General features: G+C 40.1%; 1 protein-coding gene across 1 annotated transcript in view; it reads left to right on the top strand.

Moving 5' to 3' along the window:
- Positions 1 to 25,695, top strand: part of LOC127523556 (LIM and SH3 domain protein 1-like) — a 95,975-nt gene that overhangs the window by 36,191 nt on the left and 34,089 nt on the right. Inside the window, exon 3 of the mRNA XM_051914360.1 lies at positions 2,714 to 2,798. Coding sequence (XP_051770320.1) covers positions 2,714 to 2,798 — 85 coding nt within the window. The remainder of the gene's footprint in view (positions 1 to 2,713; positions 2,799 to 25,695) is intronic.

Consider the following 25,695-nt stretch of genomic DNA (forward strand, 5'->3'; position numbering starts at 1 on the left):
ATGTTATTGGCTTGCTGCTGTGTAACTTAATATGTATTGCTCCCGCTGTATGCTTGTATTTTCCTCCTACATCAAATGCAAGACTGTAAACACCCTTCTAGACAAATAAGGCATAGTTGATGTTTCGTAGATTAAAAGAATAGGTTTATGTTTAGACAATGCCCAGCCCGGTTCCAGAAATTTCCCAGAATTTAGTCAGGGTGCTTTAATACAGATGCTGTGTAAGCAGTGTCTCCACCATAAGAATAGCAATTTACTGTGAAACATTTAGATTTATGAGTCATTAACTGAATGATATTTGAATAGAAACTCAAAATATTTTGAATCAGTATTTCTATATATCTATTGTCGGAGTTGCGTGGTAATGCATTACGATGGCATATTATATCTTTGTCCCATGCAATGGTTCTGTCAATCAATGCAATTTGACAGTGAATCCCACAATATCCCAGAATTCCACAGCGTGCAACCGACTGTCGGTCCTCACAACATAAACACTTATTAGTATGGCCGTGAGTCTAGAGCGCCATTCACTCATCTCAGTAGCGAACTCAGAAGTGCCGCTACATCAATGAGCTGCCCACACTGCAAAGAGTCTCCTATTTACACTCCTGTTGTTAAACGAATACCTCGGTGTTTTAAGCAGAGTGTGATTTCTGACAGATAATAAACATGGCCACTCCTCAGGATCAACAAACCATGAATCAGCCACACTGCCCGCCGCTGCAAAACACACCGCACATAGAAAACACCTGATGTTATCAAGCGCAAACACAGATACCCGGTGGAGCGTTTGCCAAAATTATATATTAAAGCGGGCATGTGCACACATAGACATAAAAGGGGGCTTGAGCAACTGCCCTTTTTCTTCCTCGAGAGAAAGTGCCCTTTTTTCTGGGGTGCTTTTTTTTTTTAAATAAATGAATATATATTCCTGTTTGCGCACAGCTTCCCTGTCAAACAAATATATTTACTGAATTAAAAAATTACTATAAATCAGGTCGGCTTTGTTGAGTTCAGATGCCCTCACTCTGCGACACGCCATTCATTTCCGCACGCTCGCGCGCCCTGCCCCACATTGTGTTTGCTGCTGGCTGACAACTATGCCCAGGAAAAGATAACAGCTATCTGGCGATGAGAAGCGAAAAAGAAAAAGCCCTAGATGAATCCCGTGCATCTTTTACAGGTAGCCTATGTATGTTCACAAACGTGAATTTTTTGGCTATTTAAGGATGAGATTACGTTTAACGCCGCGTTAATAATTTGTCCACCAGCAACACATCTGCCTGATTTGATACTAATGCAATTTATGTTATAATTTCAAGTATTTTAATGTGCTCTGCATTGCATTTGATACTTGAAAATAGTATTGTAGAAAACACGCACATTGTGGCATAGTTTCCTTTGCTGTTGCCTGCTCTTGTGATAAACCTAGTGAATACTAAAGAAGACTGATCTCTGTGTGAACTGATTATTTTGTAGAAATCTGTGGAGTATGAAACAATTCTGTGAGTGTGAGGGGAATTAAAATACATTGGTGAGGAAGTCAGAGTTGTGTTATTTTTTTAAATTAGAGGTCAGTTAAGTGCCCTTTTTTCCACTTAAGCCCCTGCCCCCCAAAATGTCTGTGCACATCCCAATATAAATCCGAATACAGCTGCTGCAGACTTAGTATGTAAATAAGGTGAAAACACTGTTGCGTTTTAATTCATGATATTCATGATATTCACATTGCATGATCAACTCATTAGCCGACACAAAACTCATCTCACTCAAATTAGCAACAGGTAGGCCTACACAGTGTTTTAACCGCAACGTCTGCTGTGTTCTATTGTTGATATTCACTACATCGCTATCTGAATGTTATCCATGTACAAAAAATACTTGTTGTAGATCTGTTAGATATGCGATACAAAAGTGAAGCCGGTTTCCACAGTTACGCAAGCTTGTCTCTGTATCCTTATACAACATTGCATATTCGTTAGCTGCTAATATGCTTAGTAATTCACTCTAAGCATTAAAACAGGACTGTTGACGTGACATAGGAATCGATAGAGCATAAAAAAGTGATATAGCATAAAAACCCATGTACTTATCTTAGATGTTGAATTTCAGATGATTTCTGAAAGGACGCTGCACTGCTAAGGCAACTGCTACTCATGTATTTGAAGATTGAGCATGTGAACAAAGAAGTATGTTCTCACCAAGGCTGCATTTGATCAAAAGTACATAACTGTTTTCTATTGTAATGTATTTTAAAATGTTATTTATGATGGCAAAGCTGAATTTTCATCAGCCGTTATTTAAGTCTTCAGTGTCGCATGATTCTTCAGAAATCATTCCAATATGTTGATTTGTTGCTCAAAAACATTTCTTATTTTTATCAATGTTGAAAACATTGCATTGCAGTTTGTGCTGGTTAAATATTTTGTGAAAACATGATACATTTTTTTTTTCAGGTTTCTTAGTGAATAGAAAGTTCAAAGGAACAGCATTTATATTGAATAGAAATCTTTTGTATCAAAAAAAGTCAGTTTTGTTCAATTTAATGCATCTTTGCTAAATAATTTTATAATTTTGTGTAATCCACCATGGTCCATAAAAATATATATATTTCCCAGAATGCTCTAATGAGTTGAACATGAAACATTTTTTGGAAGTGTTAAGTGCATGTTATCTGACATAAATGTTGTAATTACATGTGTGTTTTCAGGCACTACCCTAAAACATCCTTCACCATCGTGGCTGATACACCAGAGAACCTTCGACTCAAGCAGCAGAGCAAGATGCAGAGCCACGTAAGTGTCCATTCACAAAGCCGGTCACTTTTTCTCCCTGTCCTCTCCTAATGATGTTTTATTAACAAAGTTTGGGAGGAGCAAGTTCAGATAATTCACCTAATTAACTGAATGGAGAGCATTCAGTTAATCAACTCAACCAATGGCAAGAGGTGTGTGTGTGTGTGTGCGTGTGTGTGTGTGTATGTATGTGTATATAACATATAATATATATATATATATATATATATATATATATATATATATATATATATATATATATATATATATATATAGCAGACTTACCTCTGTTCGTTTGACAGTTTATCAGCATCCATTGAGCCAGATGATTCCTTCCAATATTTCGGGGCACCAGTCAGGAATCTCACCTTGACAATAAAGAACAATCATGAAAGATTGTTGACTGAATTAGAATTTTATAAATTGGAGGAAGTTTATCATCTGACCAATCTGAAAGATTTAGTGAGATTCGGGCGAGCCTCTGATTATCAACACAAGAATGACACAGTTTGCAATAAAATGAATTTATTAACAAAAAGATATACAAGAGTAAAATATCACACTCACTAAATACTACGAAGGAAAATGACTAAACTACTAAGGAAAAATGACTAAACTACTAAGAAAATTAATTCAATAATCAAACACAAATGGATGTTAACAAAACTGAATGCCAAGTAGATGAGCAACGGATTGGACGAAGCAATGAATGGGTAATTAGCAGTATATGAGTCAATTGTGGTCTTTCTAGATGCTGGTATTAAAAATAGTAAATAAGCATTTACTATGAATACAGATAACGTGTCTAATGTATCTATCTGTGTAGGCTGACCCTAGATAAACAGTCTCTACACAAATAGCAATCTCATTTAGCAACAACCTAGTTCCAAGGCCTTTGGGAAAAGGTTTGGTTAGCGTATATTTATGTTTCACTTGGTCGGGTGATCAGCCTGGGAATGGGAAACGTTGTCCACTGGTATCCTTCCGTGTGCAGTGGGAGACTGGATTGCTTTCCAACAGCTGCAGAGCAGTGCAGGTCTTTGTGTAATCCAGAGAACTGTAGGTCAGATGGTGGTCGGTCCGTAGAATCTTCTGTAGGTTGGATTTCTTTGTTCTTGCTGTGCTCTAGCCAGAGCCAGTTTGGCAGCCCTAGGAGTCCATGGTCATTCACACCTTGAACTCAGGCATGGAGGGCTGAGGTGAACAAAGGCAACTCGTGATGAGATTAGCCTATCATCAATGGGCTGTTGATGTCATCTTTCCTGTCCTCCACCTTTGGCAGTTCTGATTACAATAGTCATTTACAAACCCGATTCCAAAAAAGTTGGGACACTGTACAAATTGTGAATAAATAAGAAATTCAATAATTTACAAATCTCATAAACTCATATTTTATTCACAATAGAATATAGATAACATATCAAATGTTGAAAGTGAGACATTTTGAAATGTCATGCCAAATATTGGCTCATTTTGGATTTCATGAGAGCTACACATTCCAAAAAAGTTGGGACAGGTAGCAATAAGAGGCCGGAAAAGTTAAATGTACATATAAGGAACAGCTGGAGGAAAAAATTTGCAACTTATTAGGTCAATTGGTAACATGATTGGGTATAAAAAGAGCCTCTCAGAGTGGCAGTGTCTCTCAGAAGTCAAGATGGGCAGAGGATCACCAATTCCCCCAATACTGCAGCAAAAAATAGTGGAGCAATATCAGAAAGGAGTTTCTCAGAGAAAAATTGCAAAGAGTTTGAAGTTATCATCATCTACAGTGCATAATATCATCCAAAGATTCAGAGAATCTGGAACAATCTCTGTACGTAAGGGTCAAGGCCGGAAAACCATACTGGATGCCCGTGATCTTCGGGCCCTTAGACGGCACTGCATCACATACAGGAATGCTACTGTAATGGAAATCACAACATGGGCTCAGGAATACTTCCAGAAAACATTGTCGGTGAACACAATCCACCGTGCCATTCGCCGTTGCCGGCTAAAACTCTATAGGTCAAAAAAGAAGCCATATCTAAACATGATCCAGAAGTGCAGGCGTTTTCTCTGGGCCAAGGCTCATTTAAAATGGACTGTGGCAAAGTGGAAAACTGTTCTGTGGTCAGACGAATCAAAATTTGAAGTTCTTTTTGGAAAACTGGGACGCCATGTCATCCGGACTAAAGAGGACAAGGACAACCCAAGTTGTTATCAGCGCTCAGTTCAGAAGCCTGCATCTCTGATGGCATGGGGTTGCATGAGTGCGTGTGGCATGGGCAGCTTACACATCTGGAAAGGCACCATCAATGCTGAAAGGTATATCCAAGTTCTAGAACAACATATGCTCCCATCCAGACGTCGTCTCTTTCAGGGAAGACCTTGCATTTTCCAACATGACAATGCCAGACCACATACTGCATCAATTACAACATCATGGCTGCGTAGAAGAAGGATCCGGGTACTGAAATGGCCAGCCTGCAGTCCAGATCTTTTACCCATAGAAAACATTTGGCGCATCATAAAGAGGAAGATGCGACAAAGAAGCCTGTATTAGACAAGAATGGGACAACATTCCTATTCCTAAACTTGAGCAACTTGTCTCCTCAGTCCCCAGACGTTTGCAGACTGTTATAAAAAGAAGAGGGGATGCCACACAGTGGTAAACATGGCCTTGTCCCAACTTTTTTGAGATGTGTTGATGCCATGAAATTTAAAATCAACTTATTTTTCCCTTAAAATGATACATTTTCTCAGTTTAAACATTTGATATGTCATCTATGTTGTATTCTGAATAAAATATTGAAATTTGAAACTTCCACATCATTGCATTCCTTTTTTATTCACAATTTGTACAGTGTCGCAACTTTTTTGGAATCGGGTTTGTAGTTGAGGGCGTTGAGGGTCCTATCAGACTCTTTTGTATTAATCAAAGTGGGACAAAAGGGATGTCTGTTGCGAAGCTCTGGTGCCATCACGTCTGCTGTTCACTACATAAAAATTATCCTGCCTACTCGTTCATATAAAACAATATATTGATTTAAATTTTGTAAGACACTTTTTGTCAAGACACACAGTATGCATGGAGGTGTGAATCTTCATGAATAATGCTGTGATTCACACCTGAGAAGACAAAGACCCGCATAATGACCTGCATAATGACCCGCATAATAAGCCCTTTCAGTCTGGTAGGCTATGTGAAAAAACCCTCTGTGATCATGCTGATAACAGTATTAACATTAATATAATGTCCACTCTTGAAAGAAAACATGAATTTTGTGATCTCATGCATGCACGTATTATTGCACATCATGTGAAGAAAATTTTGTGTAGGCCTATTATAGTTTAAATGACAGCACCAGTCAAAAGATTGGACGCATTTCTATTATAATGTTTTTAAAAGAAGTCTCATGCTCATCATGCTGTATATCAAAAATACAGAAAAAGCAGCAATACTGTGAAATATTTTTACAATTTAAAATAATGGTTTTCTATTTTACTTTAAAATATAATGTATTTCTGTGATGCAAAGCGTCTGAACATTCATGTTACCTCTATGGCATTTCATATAGGCTTTTAGCTTAAAAGCATGCACATTTGGAGAAATATTGATGGATTCTCATATGTTTGTCAATTTTCTATAGTAATATTTATTCAGTATTTATTGTCATCAGTATGAGCGTGTCACATACCATGTGACATTCCAGGAACTAACAGAGGCTTCCAGACATCGCTGTAACATGCAGATAGACACTTTTGAAGATAATAAATACACGATTGTGACGATGTATACATGTACCTCAGAATTTGCATCTGAATAGTGCTCGCTCCGTGGGCGTGGCCGAATTAGTGGATAATGAGCTGATTCACGGACGTCTGACATGTCTCTCTTTTCATACAGATCACATAAACAGAGAATTTTTATTTTCGATTAGACTTACATGATTTAAAACCTGACATTTCAACATTTCTTTAGACATAAGTCTCATTTTTGTGTGATTAGTATTCACTAAGTTACAGTTCATTTTCTGAGAACTATCAGATTGGACTTCGTTCAGAGGGAGACGACAGATCACGCATCATGTTAGTTTTCTTTATTTTGCAAAAAGCACAACTTTTTGTTTTTACTCTGAGTGTACACAAATAAAAGAAGACATTCTATAGTTTCAATTGATATATTACTTATGTCTCTATGATTTTGCTGCAATGTGAAAAAAATCGCCGCGTTTCCCGACTCCAGAGGGTTAACAAATAATCTTTAAAACTCACTCTGAGGCCTGCGGGACCCTCCCCCACGGACCAGCCTGTTCAAGGGCCTCAGTTACCATGGCCCATCAGATGAGGCTTAGTTTATTGCCCCGTAGTATGTGTGGCCACGTGGAAAAGCAGAGACAAAGAGACCCATAGAAAACCCTCAAAACAGACTTTCCTGCATTAGTTTATAGACAGGCTGTTCTATAAATGAACATGCATATCCGTAGGACATGGCATCCATTATTACTGTTTGTGTATTGTCTCTTGTATTGTATTCAGTATTGCTATGCATATTTTATGATAAGAACCAATGGTTAGCGTAAACTCACCTATACCAAGTTTGGTGTCTACGAGTTTGTATTTTGAAGATTTAAATGATCGTGTATATGATATATTGATACCTGTGCAACATATCAGTATAACAAAAATATTTAATAGTTTCTTCAAAAACAACTCATATGCAGATGCCCTGCCAGAAAAAAGCAAAGGCTTGTAAAAGCCCACAGAGGAATTTTGCCGCTCGAAAATCCTACCCATCTCATTGTTTAGGTCAACCCTCAGTAGTGTGACTTCTCCGGGATCTTAAAAGCCAGCGCACAATGCTCCTCCCTCTCTCTCTTGCTAATCTGACCGAAACAACATCTGTGGGGGCATAAATTTTTTGCTGTGTGACGAAAAATCTCATTACAGTGTTTGTAATAGTGATCTAAACATGATGCTCCTCAGTCACCGATTAAGGCCTTATCATTATTCGTTGCGTCATCATATTCATATTGATGTCCTGGACCACTCATATGAAACAATCGCGTCTAATTTGTGGTGTAAATTCTAGCCTAGCTACCTAGTAATTCACCATTGTCTGTGAAGCGATATGCTGTTGTGATTTGTGAGTTATGCGTGGTCAGTCAGTCATGACGTACCACGCATAACTCACAAATCACAGCAGCATTTCGCTAGAGTTCTCAATGCAGACTTACAGCACAGCTAGAATGCTGCTCTATTCGGGTTGTGTTGTGAGCTGGCATTATTTCAGTTTGGTTTTATTTGTTATCCTTATTTTGACAACCTGTGGGAAGAACCATCAGTATTCTGAGTAATAGTTTGATGACATGTACCAGCCCAGTCATCAGTTGACGCAGCTTACAGCTGTCAACAAAGATACTCAGACCCCCTAGTTGTGTTTACCAACACTAATTCTCCTACTAGTTTCCCCAACATCAGCTATTCACACCTTACACGGCCCACATAGCTGTTCTCCCATACCGATAGCTTCCGCCACTGTACGAACTTGCATTTGCCTTCGCCATGTCTCTCTCTCTCTTGTGTCTCCACAAGTGTGCCACTTTGCCTAGGACATCCAGACCTGCCGCCCAGGACCCCCTGGGGACCCGCCAGAACAGTGTGATGGACATCCTTTAGCCAAAGCAGCCAACGACCTGCAACGGCAAGATGGCAACATAAGCGGACACTCGACACTCAGCCTGAGCCACAAAGAGCGTCATCAGATGCAAGGACGGATGCAAGGACCCTGACAGAGTGGAGCAACTGAGGGAGATCACAAGTCTTCAGGAGGCTCTAACAGCTGCTGAGCACAGAGAGCAGCTGAATAACGCCATCAAACAAGACCTGAAAGGAGAACTTTTCCACTTAAAGAACGTAGAGAACTGTTTGAATTTGAAACTCTAAGGTTAAGGCCCTTGAAGGCCATCTGCCTACAGCCAGAGCTAAAGTCCTTGACTCAGCAATTCTGCAGCATCAAAGAGAAGCTTAACATGGTCCAAAAAGAACTGAAATAGTCCTGCAAATGGACCCCACAAGAAAAATGCACCCTGATAGACTTCACAGCAGCAGCGCAAGCTCCCCCCAGCCCTGCACAAAGGGGAGAGGGGCCAAAGCCCTCTGCTTAACAGACCACAACATCCATGCAGCATCCATCACCCGAAGTCTTTGACCGGTGTGACCCACCAAGACAGACTCTCCGTTCTGGATCACAGCCAGAAAACCGGACTACCAGCAGCTGAAACCAGCCAGCATAAAGGAATTCTCAGACCCAAAAGTCTGAAAGTGAACTGAGTGCTGCCCTAGGCACCAAGCAGAGCAGATCTGAAAGTCCCTATGTTCAGACAAACCTGGAATGGAAGGAGGACACCAGCCTTTTCCTCCGACACCAGTTAGTCACCTTTTAGGCCGCACATCCTGCCCCCACACACAAGGCCCCTCAGAAGGAGTTCTTAGGATCCCATTGACTTTGAACTGCAAACACAGAAGTCAAGTCAAGTCAAGTCACCTTTATTTATATAGCGCTTTTTACAATGTAGATTGTGTCAAAGCAGCTTTACATTGACAACTGGTACATTGTTTGGCTGCACAGCAGCTCTTAAAGAATAGTGTCAATGCAGGCAGATCAAAGCACTGTTGAATATCAAATGTCAAGTCAAATGTCAAGTGTCCCCAACTAAGCAAGCCAGAGGCGACAGCGGCAAGGAACCCAAACTCCATCAGGTGACATCAGGTGGCAGACAAGTGGCAAATTGGTGTTAAAATGGAGAAAAAAACCTTGGGAGAAACCAGGCTTAGTCGGGGTGCCAGTTCTCCTCTGGCCAACAGTGCTTTGTTACAATTCAGGTTGCTATCATAAGTCCAATAGGATCGCAACATTAAAAGTATTTATTTCAGTTCCATCCAATTGAGGATCGTATTGAGGATCACGCCGGTATGGATGGTTGTTGAGGAACTGTGTCGTGGCTGTCGTGTCGATGAGGCCCTCACAGTGGATGATCTAGTTGACTCAATCTCTGCTGATACGTCAGGGCTGCGTTGTGGTCGTGTCAAGGTGCAGGTCCTTGGTCTCACCTGGATACGGCCCGGATCCGGTTGACTACGGTGAACCTCGGGATAAACAGAAAGACTAATATTAGCGTAGATGCCATTCTTCTTCTGATGTAACGAGTACATCAGGTGTTATAGGAAGTGTTCCCGGTTCTGTCTGACCTAATTTATGCAGCCTAATAATCCTTTAACGGATTTGAAAATATAAATTGGTAATGTGTTATGTGTATGCCAGGTTAAAGAGATGCGTTTTTAGTCTAGATTTAAACTGACAGAGTGTGTCTGCTTCCCGAACAATGCTAGGAAGATTGTTCCAGAGTTTAGGTGCCAAATAGGAGAAGGATCTACCACCTGCAGTTGATTTTGATATTCTAGGTATTATTAGCTGGCCTGAATTCTGAGATCGCAATAGACGTGAAGGACTATAATGAATTAGGAGCTCGCTCAGGTACTGGGGAGCTAAACCATTTAGTGCTTTGTAAGTAATTAGCAAGATTTTAAAATCTATACGATGTTTAACAGGAAGCCAATGCAGTGTTGACAGAACTGGGCTAATATGGTCATACTTCCTGGTTCTAGTAAGAACTCTAGCTGCTGCATTTTGTACGAGCTGTAGTTTATTTATCAGGCGAGCAGAACAACCACCCAGTAGAGCATTACAGTAATCTAGCCTTGAGGTCATGAACGCATGAACTAACTGTTCTGCATTTTTCATTGAGAGCATATGTCGTAGTTTAGATATATTTTTAAGATGGAAGAATGCGGTTTTACAGTACTAGTAACATGGCCTTCAAATGAAAGATTGGTATCAAAGAGCACACCCAGGTTCCTAACTGACGACGAAGACAGAAGCCAAAGTGAGCACCAGAGCGCACACAGCATGGCCACAATGCCTTCCACATAGCTTCTACAAAGGTTCCTAGTCAGCATAGGGCATAAAGCTTTTAAAGTAGGTGTGTTTGCAGAAAAGCAGGAGTGTGCATTAGTAAAACATGAATTTTACTGATTGAAAGAAAAACTTGAATGAATGTGTAAGCCTCAAATGCCCATGACCGTCTATGACGATGCACGACTATGCACGACTATTTGAAACATACAGACATTTAATATACACTGTTTGATTTGGCACTGCTGCACATTGGTTTCCATGACAATGACTTGTCAAAGGAAACGCTAACTCGAGATAGCGCATACGTCACCGTGACACCAGATTGGGCTGGTTATGCTAGCATGGCCTCGTGCCATTCGCTTAAACCACCGTCCACCTAAAAGTGTGCCTTTGATAATTCCGACACAATATTTGATACAACGTTTGATTGCATGTAGATCACTAGTTGCTGGCTTGTTAGATGCAGATAAAACAATTGCTTGAATTGACATCTCTGCTGTAACAGAAAGAGTCTTAACACATCTTAATATGTGTCAAATGGTATCAGTATAAGGTTAATGTGACTTTAGCAAAGAAAGTCTAATTTCAGTATTAAAGCGTAAGTCTGTTTTGACAAAAGAATCTCAACTCAGTGGCATGTAAACTGTACCAAAACTGATTATTCTGCTTTGGTATATATCTGCTATGTATGCTTAAACAAGCTTTGACTTACAGCAAATCTGGATGTTGTAGTTGATGACTGTGGAATGTCCTGTGGTATTTGCAGGTTGAGGGTGCTGTCTTCCATGGCTTTTGCATTTGCATTTTACTAAATGTAACACCAAGTTTTTGAAAATCTTGAAGTATAAGCGCCACATTTTAACTTGATGCATAACTCTTTTCAAATGTGCAGACATTCTTCATGAACTGTTGAATTGCTCTGACATGCACTGCTTCCCATGACAACAACTTGTCACAGGAAGTGCTAACTTGCCACCTCATGACATCATATTGAAAACAAACCAGGCTAGGGAGCTAAGCTAACACGGCCTAGCAGCCCTTCAGCTAAGGCTAACTAATAACTTCAGCTAACTAATAACTTCTACAGTAGCAGTTAGCATCATTTACTTGAAGCTACAGCAGTGTGTAAGCAGTGTGAAATGAGCTGAACCATTTTCCCTTAGTCCCATTCTGGGTTTATGATTTCTCACTTTCCCTTTATGCAAGTTTCTCTTACCTTGAATTCTTCTCAGCTAGTTTCACCTTCACCATTTTAGATGTGTTCCTTCCTGAATCGTTTTCTTCTAAATTTGCAGTTACTAATTAATTACTAATTAAATCAAAACTTAATTACGTGTAGACTGCTTAGCTAGAGAAGGATTCCTATAGACAGTCAGCTACTCACTTGTTTATTCTTTCACCTATTTGATTTATTTACATTTACCCCTATTTTCTTTTTTTTCTTTTTCTATATATTTCTTTTTATTTGTGTTTTCTGTTTATTCCCAATAAGTGCACTACGTCTTATGACCCTGCTACTCAAGTATTCTCAGTGATTACTAGGGCATAACTATAGTTCTTTGCACCAGCTATAAACACAATCTGAATAGGAAAGCTGTTCTCTTTCCTTTTCCTCCTCTTCACTTTGTAAGGGATCTAGACTGTTGTGAGCCATCAGGATATTCTGAGAAATAACTGACCATAAGAACCATTTTAGGTCATTTATTAAATCTCGGCTTACGCCTTTCAGAAATATTCTCAAAACCACACAAATCTTAGCATCCTAGCATCCATAGCTAAGATAGTCATCACAGAAGACACGCTTCACTAGCAAGCTATGCCTAAGACAACAAGCTGGATGTTATATTCCTAGCTGGTTCATTCAATCTTTAACTCTGAACTCTTTAGGGTCATGCATTAGTCCCTCACCCTTACTCTCACCACAAGTGTGTCAAAATGATGCTGATGCTCAGCTTAACCTCCAAGATGGGAAACCTAAAGGATTGACAAGCCATCATGGCTGCTAACGACCTACAGCACCAGAGCCAAATGCAACTGGACAATGAGAGGAAAGGACCAACAACACATGACCCAAGCCAGAGTTACAGCCACACTGGGCTGATCAAGAGTATTATCTCCTTAGACCTAGCTCATGGATCTGAAAACAGAAGGTAAAAAACCTCACATAACCGATCACAGAGTCTCGCAAGGAGCGGACATGTGCTCCAAGTCTCATAGACCAGCACAGAACTGTCACCATTGCAACAGCCCAGGTACCAGCCAAGCCCTGGTAGAAGCCATGGAAGACAGCACCCTCAACCTGCAAAATACCACAGGACATCCCACAGCCATCAACTACAACATCCTCCTCCAAACCCTTCACACAGGTGTCAATCGGAGGCTGCACGAGGACAGCTGGACGTGTCTGCTTCAGAGTAACAGAAGCTGTGGACACGAGCAAAACAGCTCCCTGAACAGGACTCACCCAAGAAGTGCTGTGAAGTACAAGCTTCCGACTCCTCGCCCAACAGAGCTCAAGCAAGCTTCAAACTTCTTAGGACTTCTTGTTAGTGGAGGCCAACAACCACCTACTGACCTCCTGCCACCTGCACTAGGTTAGCCTGAAATCCTCTTCATGCTACACAGAGCCCTAACCACTTCCTGCAACCACAAGCAAACACCTTGCCCAAACTAACTGACTTCAGGATGACAGGTGACACACTGTCAAGGCACCGGCTGCCTCAACACCTGCAGCACAAGCTCAGTGACCTGAGCTTGTCTACTGTCTACATCATCCGCCATGGAACGACCATCACTCCAGTAGACACAAACAACCAGAGCATATCACGGCCTTCCAGCCTTGTGTGCCAGAGGTGTGTCTGATCTTTATGTACCTTCAACTTCGTTCGCTGTTGCCCATAGGAGGGACAACAATGATCGAAAGGGGGATTGTAATGACTGAGACAAATCAGACACAATTATTTGTCATATTTAACAAATAACAAATAATCTTTAAAACTCACTCTGAGGCCTGTGGGACCCTCCCCCACGGACCAGCCTGTGCAAGGGCCTCAGTTACCATGGCCCATCAGATAAGGCTTAGTTTAATGCCCCAAAGTATGTGTGGCCACGTGGAAAAGCAGAGACAAAGAGACCCATAGAAAACCCTCAAAACAGACTTTCCTGCATTAATTTATAGACAGGCTATTCTATAAATTAACATGCACATCCATAGGACATAGCATCCATTATTACTGTTTGTGTATCGTTTCTTGTATTGTATTCAGTATTGTTATGCATATTTTATGATAAGAACCAATGGTTAATGTAAGCGCACCTATACCAAGTTTGTATTTTGAAGATTTAAATGATCGTGTATATGATATTGATACCTGTGCAACATATCAGTATAACAAAAATATTCAATAGTTTCTTCTAAAACAACTCATATGCAGATGCCCTGCCAGAAAGCAAAGGCTCGTAAAAGCCCACAGAGGAATTTTGTCACTCAGAAATCCTACCCATCTCATTGGTTAGGTCAACCCTCAGGGGTGTGACTTGTCCCGGATCTTAAAAGCCAGCGCACAATGCTCCTCCCTCTCTCTCTTGCTGATCTGACCGAAACTGCATCTGTGGGGGCTCTGCCTGTGGGCCTGCAAGGCCTATAGGCCTGCCCTGCACCCCAGACATTAAGATTCAATGTAACCATGCCAGTTTGTCATTGGTTCTTCATTCAACGCAGAAGACATCGATTGCAACTTCAGCACCATCGGACTGAATTCTCAGGACTTCCTACTGCCACAGTGTATCCAGACGCTCTTCAAAAAGGCCGAGGCATAATGCAAGTATCGTACGATATACTAAATTACTGCTAGTTAGTTAAAGTTGTAAACCTCCTTTGTTAACAAAGGAGCTTTGTAATGAATACTGATGATTCTTTCTGGGTTTTTGATTCTTCCCCATAGCTCCTCATGTTTCCCACTTCCGTTCTCACTCTGTCATTCCTCATTTTACCCATGTACGTGTGACTTGTGTGTATATATGTGTTTGTTAGTTTAGTTATGTGTTCGTGATTTAGTTAATAAAACTTGTGCACAATACATATTTGGTTTTGACTCTCTGTCTCTTAAAGGGTTAGTTCACCCAAAAATGAAAATTCTGTCATTTATTACTCACCCTCATGCTGTTCCACAAACGCAAGACCTTCGTTAATCTTCGGAACGCAAATTGAGATATTTTTGTTTAAATCCGATGGCTCCGTGAGGCCTACATTGGGAGCAATGACATTTCCTCTCTCAAGATCCATAAAGGTACTAAAAACATATTTAAATCAGTTCATACGATTACAGTGGTCTGCCTCGCTGCTCAGATTGGTTTGCGTATGTAACTCCGTATAGCTTTGTTTTGAATCTTACTTTTATTCATTGTTGCTTATTTTTTTTATTACCGTATGTAATATTGCTTACCACACTAATCTGACGTCGCTAGCTTGTAATCTTTGAATCTAAATCGCTGTTACAACGCATTTGCATTTGCAGCGCTAGCTTGTTAACTTGTTAACAGTCTCTCGCACGCTCCTTTTTCAACGCGTTCTTCAAACAGCTGTGGTAAGTCGGATCAGTCTACAAACACGGTGAGTCATGTCATCCTCTCCCAGCATTGCTACCTGTTCCATTTGCCACATGTTTACCATAGCTCTCTCTGTCAGCGACGAGGGATTTACATGTCATAAATGTAGGGAAATAGTCAGGCTGACAGAGAGAATCTCAGAATTAGAGACACGCATCCAAACTTTAATCGAGGATAGTAAGAATGCAAGGGCTTCAGATACTGTTTTGGATGCGACTAGCTTAGTGAACTCTGTACATTGTTCGGTTCCGGCTGTAGAGCCCGCGCAGCAGGGCACTTGGGTAACGGTGAGGCGGCCTAGCCGTGGAAAACACCACTCTTCCGTTCCAATAAGAACATCAAACAGGTTCTCCCCACTCAGTGATACACCCACTGAGAATCCTGTTGAAAGTGCCCTAGTTATTGGCGATTCTATTACACGGAACGTGAAAATAGAGACACCAGCCACCATAGTCACATGTTTGCCGGGAGCCAGAGCACCTGACATCAAAGCAAATTAAAAAGTGCTGGCTAATGCTAATCGTAAATACTCTAAGATTATTATTCACGTCGGCACTAATGATGTTCGACTTCGCCAGTCGGAGATCACTAAAATTAACATTAAAGAGGTGTGTGAACTCGCAAGTGCAATGTCAGGAGAAGTAATTTGCTCTGGCCCCCTTCCTGTTCGTCGGAGTGATGAGATAGTTAGCAGATTATCATCACTCAATGGCTGGCTGTCTAAGTGGTGTCCGCAAAATAATATAGGTTTCATAGACAATTGGAAAAGTTTTTGGGGCAGACCTGACCTGTTGAAAAGAGATGGTATTCATCCCTCCCGGGATGGTGCTGCTCTTCTCTCTAGTAATATGGCACATAGTCTTAGAACTGAAACATGACAAACTGGGGCCCAGGTCAGAAAGCAGACAGACTGGCTAAACCTACCGTCTGCTAGCTGCCTCACGTTACAGAAGTCAAAAAATTCAGATAACTCCCAACACATAGAAACTCTTACACCTAGATATTTTCAAATAGAGACTGTGTCTGTACCCCGAATTAGTCAATGCCCGTCAGAAAGGCAAAGGGGGAGGTGTTGCTGTAATCTATAGTAATATTTACAGTATTAGTCAAAAGTCTTTCAAATATAATTCCTTTGAAGTGATGGTACTTTACGTAACATTATGTAGGTTGACATTTGTGCTGGCTACTGTATACAGGCCACCAGGACACCATACAGACTTTATCAAAGAATTTGCTGATTTTCTGTCAGAGTTAGTATTGGCTGCAGATAAAGTCTTTGTTGTTGGTGATTTTAATATCCATGTAGATAATAAAAAAGACGCATTAGGATTGGCATTTGCAGATATTCTAAACTCTATTGGTGTTAGACAACACGTGTCAGGACCCACTCATTGTCGTAATCATACTTTAGATCTAATATTGTCACATGGAATCGATATTGATGCTGTTGAAATTCTGCAGCAGAGTGACGACATCTCAGATCATTATCTAGTCTCGTGTATACTACATTTAGTCAAGGCGGCTAAACTGCCTCCATGCCATAAATATGGTAGAACCATCACTTCTACCACTAAAGATCACTTTATAAATAATCTTCCTGATCAGTTTCATCGCCTTAGCATACCAGAAAGCTTAGAAGACCTCGATGTTGTAACAGAAACTATTGCCTCTGTCTTTTCCAGCACATTAGACTCAGTTGCTCCTTTGCGCTTAAAAAAGATTAAGGAAATTAATCCAATGCCATGGTACAATGAGCACACTCGGGCCCTAAAGTTAGCAGCCAGAAAAATGGAGCGCAGCTGGAAGAAAACAAAACTAGAAGTATTTCGCATTTCGTGGAGAGAGAGAATGATTGAGTACAGAAAGGCCTTAAAATCTGCTAGATCTGCTTATTTTTCAAAACTTTTAGAAGAAAATAAACACAACCCTAGGTATTTATTTGATACAGTGGCTAAATTAACAAGAAATAAAGCTTCAACTTCTGATGTTTCCAAAGAGCACAGCAGTAATGACTTTATGAACTTCTTTACTTGCAAGATTGATAATATTAGAGAAAAAATTATAACCATGCAACCATCTATTACAGTATCGCGTCAGATAGTGCATTGTAGTGTCCCTGAGGAAAAATTCAATTCATTTACTACTTTAGGAGAGGAAGAATTGTCTAAACTTGTTAAATCATCAAAATCAACAACATGTTTGTTAGACCCTATACCGACTAAGCTATTGAAAGAAATGCTTCCAGAGGTTATAGATCCTCTTCTTAATATCGTCAATTCATCTTTATCACTAGGACACGTACCAAAAACTTTTAGGCTGGCTATTATTAAACCTCTTATTAAAAAACCACAACTCGATCCTAGAGAATTAGTCAATTACAGGCCGATCTCAAATCTCACTTTTCTGTCAAAAATACTAGAAAAGGTAGTATCATCACAACTATGTTCCTTTTTAGAAAGAAATAGTATCTGTGAGGATTTCCAGTCAGGATTTAGACCGTACCATAGTACTGAGACTGCTCTCATTAGAGTTACTAATGATTTGCTCTTATCATCAGATCGTGGTTGTATCTCTCTATTAGTGTTACTGGATCTTAGTGCTGCATTTGACACTATTGATCACAATATTCTTTTAAATAGACTCGAAAATTATGTTGGCATTAGTGGAATTGCATTGTCATGGTTCAAATCATACTTATCTGACCGTTATCAGTTTGTAGTAGTAAACGAAGAGATGTCATATCGATCACAAGTTCAATATGGAGTACCGCAAGGCTCAGTACTAGGACCGTTGCTGTTCACTCTGTACATTCTACCCTTGGGAGATATCATTAGGAAGCATGGCGTTAGTTTTCACTGTTACGCTGATGATACTCAGCTCTATATTTCTTCACGCCCTGACGATACTTACCAATTCACAAAATTAACAGAATGCATAGCTGATATAAAAAATTGGATGACCAGTAATTTCCTACTACTAAATTCAGAAAAAACAGAGATTCTAATTTTTGGACCAAAAACTTCTTCACGTAATAACCTAGAATACTGTCTAACACTTGATGGCTGCTCTGTTAAGTCTTCGTCGTCACTTAGGAACCTGGGTGTGCTCTTTGATACCAATCTTTCATTTGAAGGCCATGTTACTAGCATCTGTAAAACCGCATTCTTCCATCTTAAAAATATATCTAAACTACGACATATGCTCTCAATGAAAAATGCAGAACAGTTAGTTCATGCGTTCATGACCTCAAGGCTAGATTACTGTAATGCTCTACTGGGTGGTTGTTCTGCTCGCCTGATAAATAAACTACAGCTCGTACAAAATGCAGCAGCTAGAGTTCTTACTAGAACCAGGAAGTATGACCATATTAGCCCAGTTCTGTCAACACTGCATTGGCTTCCTGTTAAACATCGTATAGATTTTAAAATCTTGCTAATTACTTACAAAGCACTAAATGGTTTAGCTCCCCAGTACCTGAGCGAGCTCCTAATTCATTATAGTCCTTCACGTCTATTGCGATCTCAGAATTCAGGCCAGCTGGTAATACCTAGAATATCAAAATCAACTGCAGGCCGTAGATCCTTCTCCTATTTGGCACCTAAACTCTGGAACAATCTTCCTAGCATTGTTCGGGAAGCAGACACACTCTGTCAGTTTAAATCTAGACTAAAAACGCATCTCTTTAACCTGGCATACACATAACACATTACCAATTTATATTTTCAAATCCGTTAAAGGATTATTAGGCTGCATAAATTAGGTCAGCCGGAACCGGGAACACTTCCTATAACACCTGATGTACTCGTTACATCAGAAGAAAAATGGCATCTACGCTAATATTAGTCTTTCTGTTTATCCCGAGGTTCACCGTAGTCAACCGGATCCGGGCCGTATCCAGGTGAGACCAAGGACCTGCACCTTGACACGACCACAACGCAGCCCTGACGTATCAGCAGAGATTGAGTCAACTAGATCATCCACTGTGAGGGCCTCATCGACATGACAGCCACGACACACGACACCGCAGTTCGGAGCGCCAAAGTCACGTGATTTCAGCAGTTTGGTGTTTTGACACGTGATCCGAATCATGATTCGACACGCTGATTCATAACGCTCCGAATCTTCCTGAAGCAGTGTTTTGAAATCGGCCATCACTTAAGTCGTTATTTTGTTTTTTTTTGCCGCACCAAAAATATTCTCGTCGCTTTATAATATTAATATTGAACCACTGTACTCACATGAACTGATTTAAATATGTTTTTAGTACCTTTATGGATCTTGAGAGAGGAAATTTCATTGCTCCCTATGTAGGCCTCATGGAGCCATCGAATTTAAACAAAAATATCTTAATTTGTGTTCCGAAGATCAACGAAGGTCTTACGGGTGTAAAACGGCATGAGGGTGAGTAATTAATGACAGAATTTTCGTTTTTGGGTGAACTAACCCTTTAAATGATCAGATTTTATTACCAGCTCTAAGCACTGTAAATGCTAAGAAAGAATTATTTTTCTGTGGCCATGAAAAATACCATTCTCTTAGAATTAATTAATAATCAATACTGAGTATTCACAGGATGAACTGATTTATTGACTGTGATTTTTAATGTAGCTACATAAAGTTAATCTGATTAACTGATTCAAATATTCATAATTAATCATATTTAATAATCATAATGAGTTATGAATAATTATTACTATTTCCCCTTTGAGTTAATTCGCTACATCTGGTTGGTTGAGTTCTACAGAATGGTCGGGAGTTGTGTGTGTCATGTTCTTTAACGGTTCGATTGGGAACAAATGCCATGATGCCAAACCCCCTTTTGGAAGAAGGACGCCATGGTGTTTACAACTGTGACAACGAGCGCTTTCCAGGATCAACTAAACGCTGTATTTTTGAAAGTATGTGACGTTTGCGGCTCCATTGTTGTAGTAAACTTGCACAATGTTCTTGAATGAATAATTTATTAGATGCACGCTGGTCTGTTATTGTAGGGACATCGACTTAAACATGATGCGGAACACAAAACAAACTGTGATTGGTTGTGTTACATGTCAGTCAAATGTCCTCTTGGGTGGTCCTTGGCCAATGAGAGCTGTGATAGTCCAGACATTCTGCTGTCAGTCTGAAGGTCTGGCTACTTGTTTGTGGCACAGCGTTTCTCCTGGTTTCCACGTCAGTGCTATTTGATCTGATATATGTGGTCTAAAGCAGAGAACTCTGTGCTTAATTGGAATGCTTCCCACTAGATCTCACAGCAATGTTATTAATTTTGCTGCTAATTCAACTGCTTTCTCACTGAATCTCCCAGCTGTGTGTACTGTGTAGTAAGCAGTGTCACGTCATCAAGATCGGCATGCGCTGAGCTTGCGCTTTCTATTATTGCTCAGTGCTGATAGACAAAACTAAGTTGCACTGGCAGAAAAAAAGTCGCAAAATGCAACCATTTAGTCGCGGTCTGGAGCCCTGCCTATAACCCTTTTTATTCCCAGTTCTCTTTTCTTTTTTTCCACTTTTGACTTGCATAACAATCATCCAGTGGGAAAATGTCTGTGCAGTTGGCAGTTGCAGATATAGTATCTCCAGTAAAGAATGTAGCCAATGCTTGGTAGAGAGGTTGTCACATTCAGTTGTTGTTTTAGTTTGGTTTTCATGGACTAGTTTGTTTCTTGTTATTTCCTGTGTTTGTTTGTTTGTTTTTTGTCATGGTTTCAAGCATGTTTTCATTTGTTATGGTTATTCAATGTTTGTTTGGGGACAGAGAGAGAGTGTGAAAAATCCACATTCAAACCAAAATATCTGACTTTCTGTTGGTCAGAGCTAACGACTGTAAAATAGAAAGTTGTCCGGCTTAATGAGAACAATATGTGTACCGAGTTTGGTGACTGTAAGTTAAACTAACCCCCCACTTTTGTCAAAAGGTGGTGCTATAGAGGCCCTCCTCCCCGCCCGTTTCTAAGGCTTTGCCCATGTCTTCTAGATGACAATTCTGAAATGTGTATCGAGTTTCATGCAATTTGAAGCATGCTAAGCATCTCAAAAGCATACCAAACAAATATTAAAGTTTGATGTGTTGCCAAAGAGGGTGATCTCAAAGCATTTTGAAAGTGACACTTCTTGCTGCCAATTGGTGGCACTATAACTTTGACTCACAATAGTCACATCCATGTGATCAGCCTCCTATAACGAACACACAGGTGAAGTTTCATAAAAAGCAATCAATGCATGCAGACGTTATAACACATTTCCTGTTTTTCGCCATAAATTTGTTGCCTCGCCATGGCCAAACCGTTCTTGATATCAAAAATCAGCTCGCAATTTAGCATCTTCAGTGTCTTGACTTAAAGCTGACTGAGTTTGGTGGTGATCGGATTAATCACCTAGGACGAGTATATCAAATTCCAGAGCATGCGTTTTCCAAACAACCCATAATAGCCGACTTCCTGTTGAGGTGATGTAAAACTTAGAGCATGAAAGTTGTTAGGCCCGATGAGGTCTATATGGCCTTCCGCTTGGGCCCTATACCGAGTTTCATACAAATACGTGCAAGCGTGTTTGAGATATGGACCAAGTTTTTAGACCTCTTACAAGGGGGTGCTGTCGAGCCCCTCTGCCATGCCCGGGTACCAGCTTCTGCCCGGCCCCTGACGGCCGACGATTCCGATGTGTGTGGAAAGTTTCAAGGGTTTTTGAGCATGTTAAGGGCCCGAAAATGCCCGAATAGTCGAAAAAAAAAAAAAAAAAAAAAAAAATTCTAAGGAAAACAATAGGGCCTTCGCCTTCAGCTTGGGCCCTAGTAATCGTAAAGAAAACAATAGGGCCTTCGCCCTTTATAGGGCTTGGGGCCCTAATAATAATCCTTAGGGGAACAATAGGGCCTTTGCCCTTTATAGTGCTTGGGCCCTAATAATAATCCTAAAGAAAGCAATAGGGCCTTCGCCTTCAGCTTGGGCCTTAATAATAATAATAATCCTAAAGAAAACAATAGGGCCTTCGCCTTCAGCTTGTGCCCTAATAATAATAATAATAATAATAATAATAATAATAATAATAATCCTAAAGAAAACAATAGAGCCTTCGCCTTCGCCTTGGGCCCTAATAATCCTAAAGAAAACAATAGGGCCTTCACCCTTTGGGCTTGGGCCCTAATAATCCTCAGGGGAACAATAGGGCCTTCGCCCTTTGGGCTTGGGCCCTAATAATCCTTAGGGGAACAATAGAGCCTTCGCCCTTTGGGCTTAGGTCCTAATAATAATCCTTAGAAAAACAATAGGGCCCTGCGCCTTAGTGACTTGGGCCCTAATAAGAAACGGAGCAATTCCAATAAGAAACACGGAATAGATGTTTAGCTGACAAATGTGCTAAAGTTGAGTAATATTATATCATAACAAAAATTCTCCAACCAGACCGAAAGAGAGTCTAGTTTTCCACTGTGCTGCGAGTGACAGGAGGCATGGCTGTGTACAACTGCGGTGTGCGTGAACTCGCTGTCGGAGAGAAGAGAGAGAAAGCACTGCAGGTATCGGTGAATGTATACTGCGGAAAAGCAGTATTAAACTGTTTAACATATTTTAGTAGAGAGATACGGTTGTGCTCAGAATTATTGGCACCCTTGGTAAATATGATCAAAGATGACTGTAAAAATAAATCTGCCTTTTGATCTTTAATTCATAAAATTACCAAAAATCTAACCTTTCATGCTGACCCCTGTCCACCGCTGAAAGCACCAACAGTGGGCACGTGAGCATCAGAACTGGACCATGGAGCAATGGAAGAAGGTGGCCTGGTCTGATGAATCACGTTTTCTTTTACATCGCAGTAACACAGGCCGGATGCATGTGTGTCGCTTACCTGGGGAGCACATGGTAACACATGGCACCAGGATGTACTATGGGAAGAAGGAAAGCCGAAGGCAGTGTGATGCTTTGGGCAATGTTCTGCTGGGAAACCTTGGGTCCTGCCATCCCTGTGGATGTTACTTTGACACGTACAACCTACTTAAGTATTGTTGCAGACCATGTACACCCTTTCATGAAAATGGTATTCCCTGGTGGCTGTGACCTCTTTCAGTAGGATAATGCGCCCTGCCACAAAGCAAAAATGGTTTGAGGAGCACAACAACGAGTTTGAGGTGTTGACTTGGCCTCCAAATTCCTCAGATCTCAATTCAATCGAGCATCTCGGGGATGTGCTGAACAAACAAGTCCGGTTCATGGAGGCCCCACCTCGCAACTTACAGGACTTAAAGGATCTGCTGCCAACATCTTGGTGCCAGATACAACAGCAAACCTTCAGGGGTCTAGTGGAGTCCATGCCTCGACGGGTCAGGGCTGTTTTGGCAACAAAAGGGGGACCAACACAATATAAGGAAGGTGGTCATAATGTTATGCCTGATTGGTGTATATTCCCATTCATATTTAATTTTTTTTTTTTTTTTTTTTTTTTTTAAGCACACCACGGTGATCATGAACATGAAATTGTCCAGCCATGACTTCCTGTTCCACAGGAGTATAAGCATGAGGAAACACAAAGGCCAAATTCCCGTAATCATTCATCACAATGGGTAAAACCAAAGAATATAATACTGATGTGCAGCAAAAGATGGTTGAGCTTCACAAAATAGAAAGTGGTTGTAAGAAAATAGCTAAAGCATTGAAAATCCCCATTTCTACTATCAGGGCAATAATTAAGAAGTTCCAATCAACTAAAGATGTTACAAATCTCCCTGGAAGAGGACGTGTGTCTATATCGTCCTAATGCACGGTGAGGAGGAGAGTATGAGTGGCCAAAGACTCTCCAAGGATCACAGCTGGAGAATTGCAGAGATTAGTTGAGTCTTGAGTCTCCGACTATGACTGAACACTGTAAGCTGAGCAAGCGACGAGCACGGAGGCTTACACAGCGTCTCATTCCCGCCTTAACAATGTGTGTCGCTTACCTGGGGAACACATGGCACCAGGATGCACTATGGGAAGAAGGAAGATGTTCCCTTTCAAGAGCGGTCACTTCAACACTGCATCAGCTATGCTGCGGGAACCGAATGAAATCCCACCGTGAGAGCTGTGAGGTACACTACCAGTCAAAAGTTTGGAAACATTACTATTTTTAATGTTTTTGAACGAAGTCTCTTATGCTCATTAAGGCTGCATTTATTTCATAATAAATACAGAAAAAAAAACAATAATATTGTGCAATATTATTACAATTTAAATTTAAAAAAAAAAAAAAATTCTATTTTAATATACTTTAAAGTATAATTTATTTCTGTGATGCAAAGCTGAATTTTCAGCATCATTACTCCAGTCTTCAGTGTCACATGATCCTTCAGAAATCATTGTAATATGCTGATTTATTATCAATGTTGGAAACAGTTGTGCTGCTTAATATTATTTTATAACCTGTGATACTTTTTCAGGATTCTTTGATGAATAAAAAGGTAAAAAATATCAGCATTTATTTAAAATAGAAATCTTTTGTAACAATATACACTGCCGTTCAGTTTGGGGTCAGTCATTTTTTTTTTTTTTTTTTTTTTTTGAAAGAAATTAATACTTTTATTCAGCATGGATGTGTTAAATTGATAAAAAGTGATAGTAAAGATTTATATTGTTAGAAAAGATTTATATTTTGAATAAATGCTGTTCTTTTTAACCTTTTATTCATCAATGAATCCTGAAAAAAGTATCACAGGTTCCAAAAAAATATTAAGCAACATTGATAATAACTGAGTATCAAATCAGCATATTAGAATGATTGCTGAAGGATCAGGTGACACTGAAGACTAGAGTAATGATGCTGAAAATTCAGCTTTGCATCATAGAAATAAATTATATTTTAAAGTATATTAAAATAGAAAACCATAATTTTAAATTGTAATAATATTGCACAATATTATTGTTTTTTCTGTATTTATTGTGAAATAAATGCAGCCTTAATGAGCATAAGAGACTTCGTTGAAAAACATTAAAAATAGTAATGTTTCCAAACTTTTGACCGGTAGTGTAGCAGAAACCAGAATAAGTTGCACTAATCGCAGAAGGTAACAAGCCACAGAGGGGCGGCGCCACTAGAAGCTCCGTATGATAGGTGAAGCTAGGCTAATGAGAGAAAAGCTTAAGCCTACCAAAATTTGCATATGAGACAGAGAGAAGTGCAGACTGCACTGATAAAGGCAGAACTAACACAAGAATATGTATTGATTTTTATTTTCGCCCATTCAAGGACGCAAAGTAAAATAGGGATTGGTACTCACGTCACCGCTGATGTTGTGATTTTTGGATCACACGTCTCTTAAGGTGTGGTTATGAGTATATCAGATGACCACTCCCCCCT

The sequence above is a fragment of the Ctenopharyngodon idella genome, chromosome 12, assembly GCF_019924925.1.
Source record: "Ctenopharyngodon idella isolate HZGC_01 chromosome 12, HZGC01, whole genome shotgun sequence".
Lineage (NCBI taxonomy): Eukaryota > Metazoa > Chordata > Actinopteri > Cypriniformes > Xenocyprididae > Ctenopharyngodon > Ctenopharyngodon idella.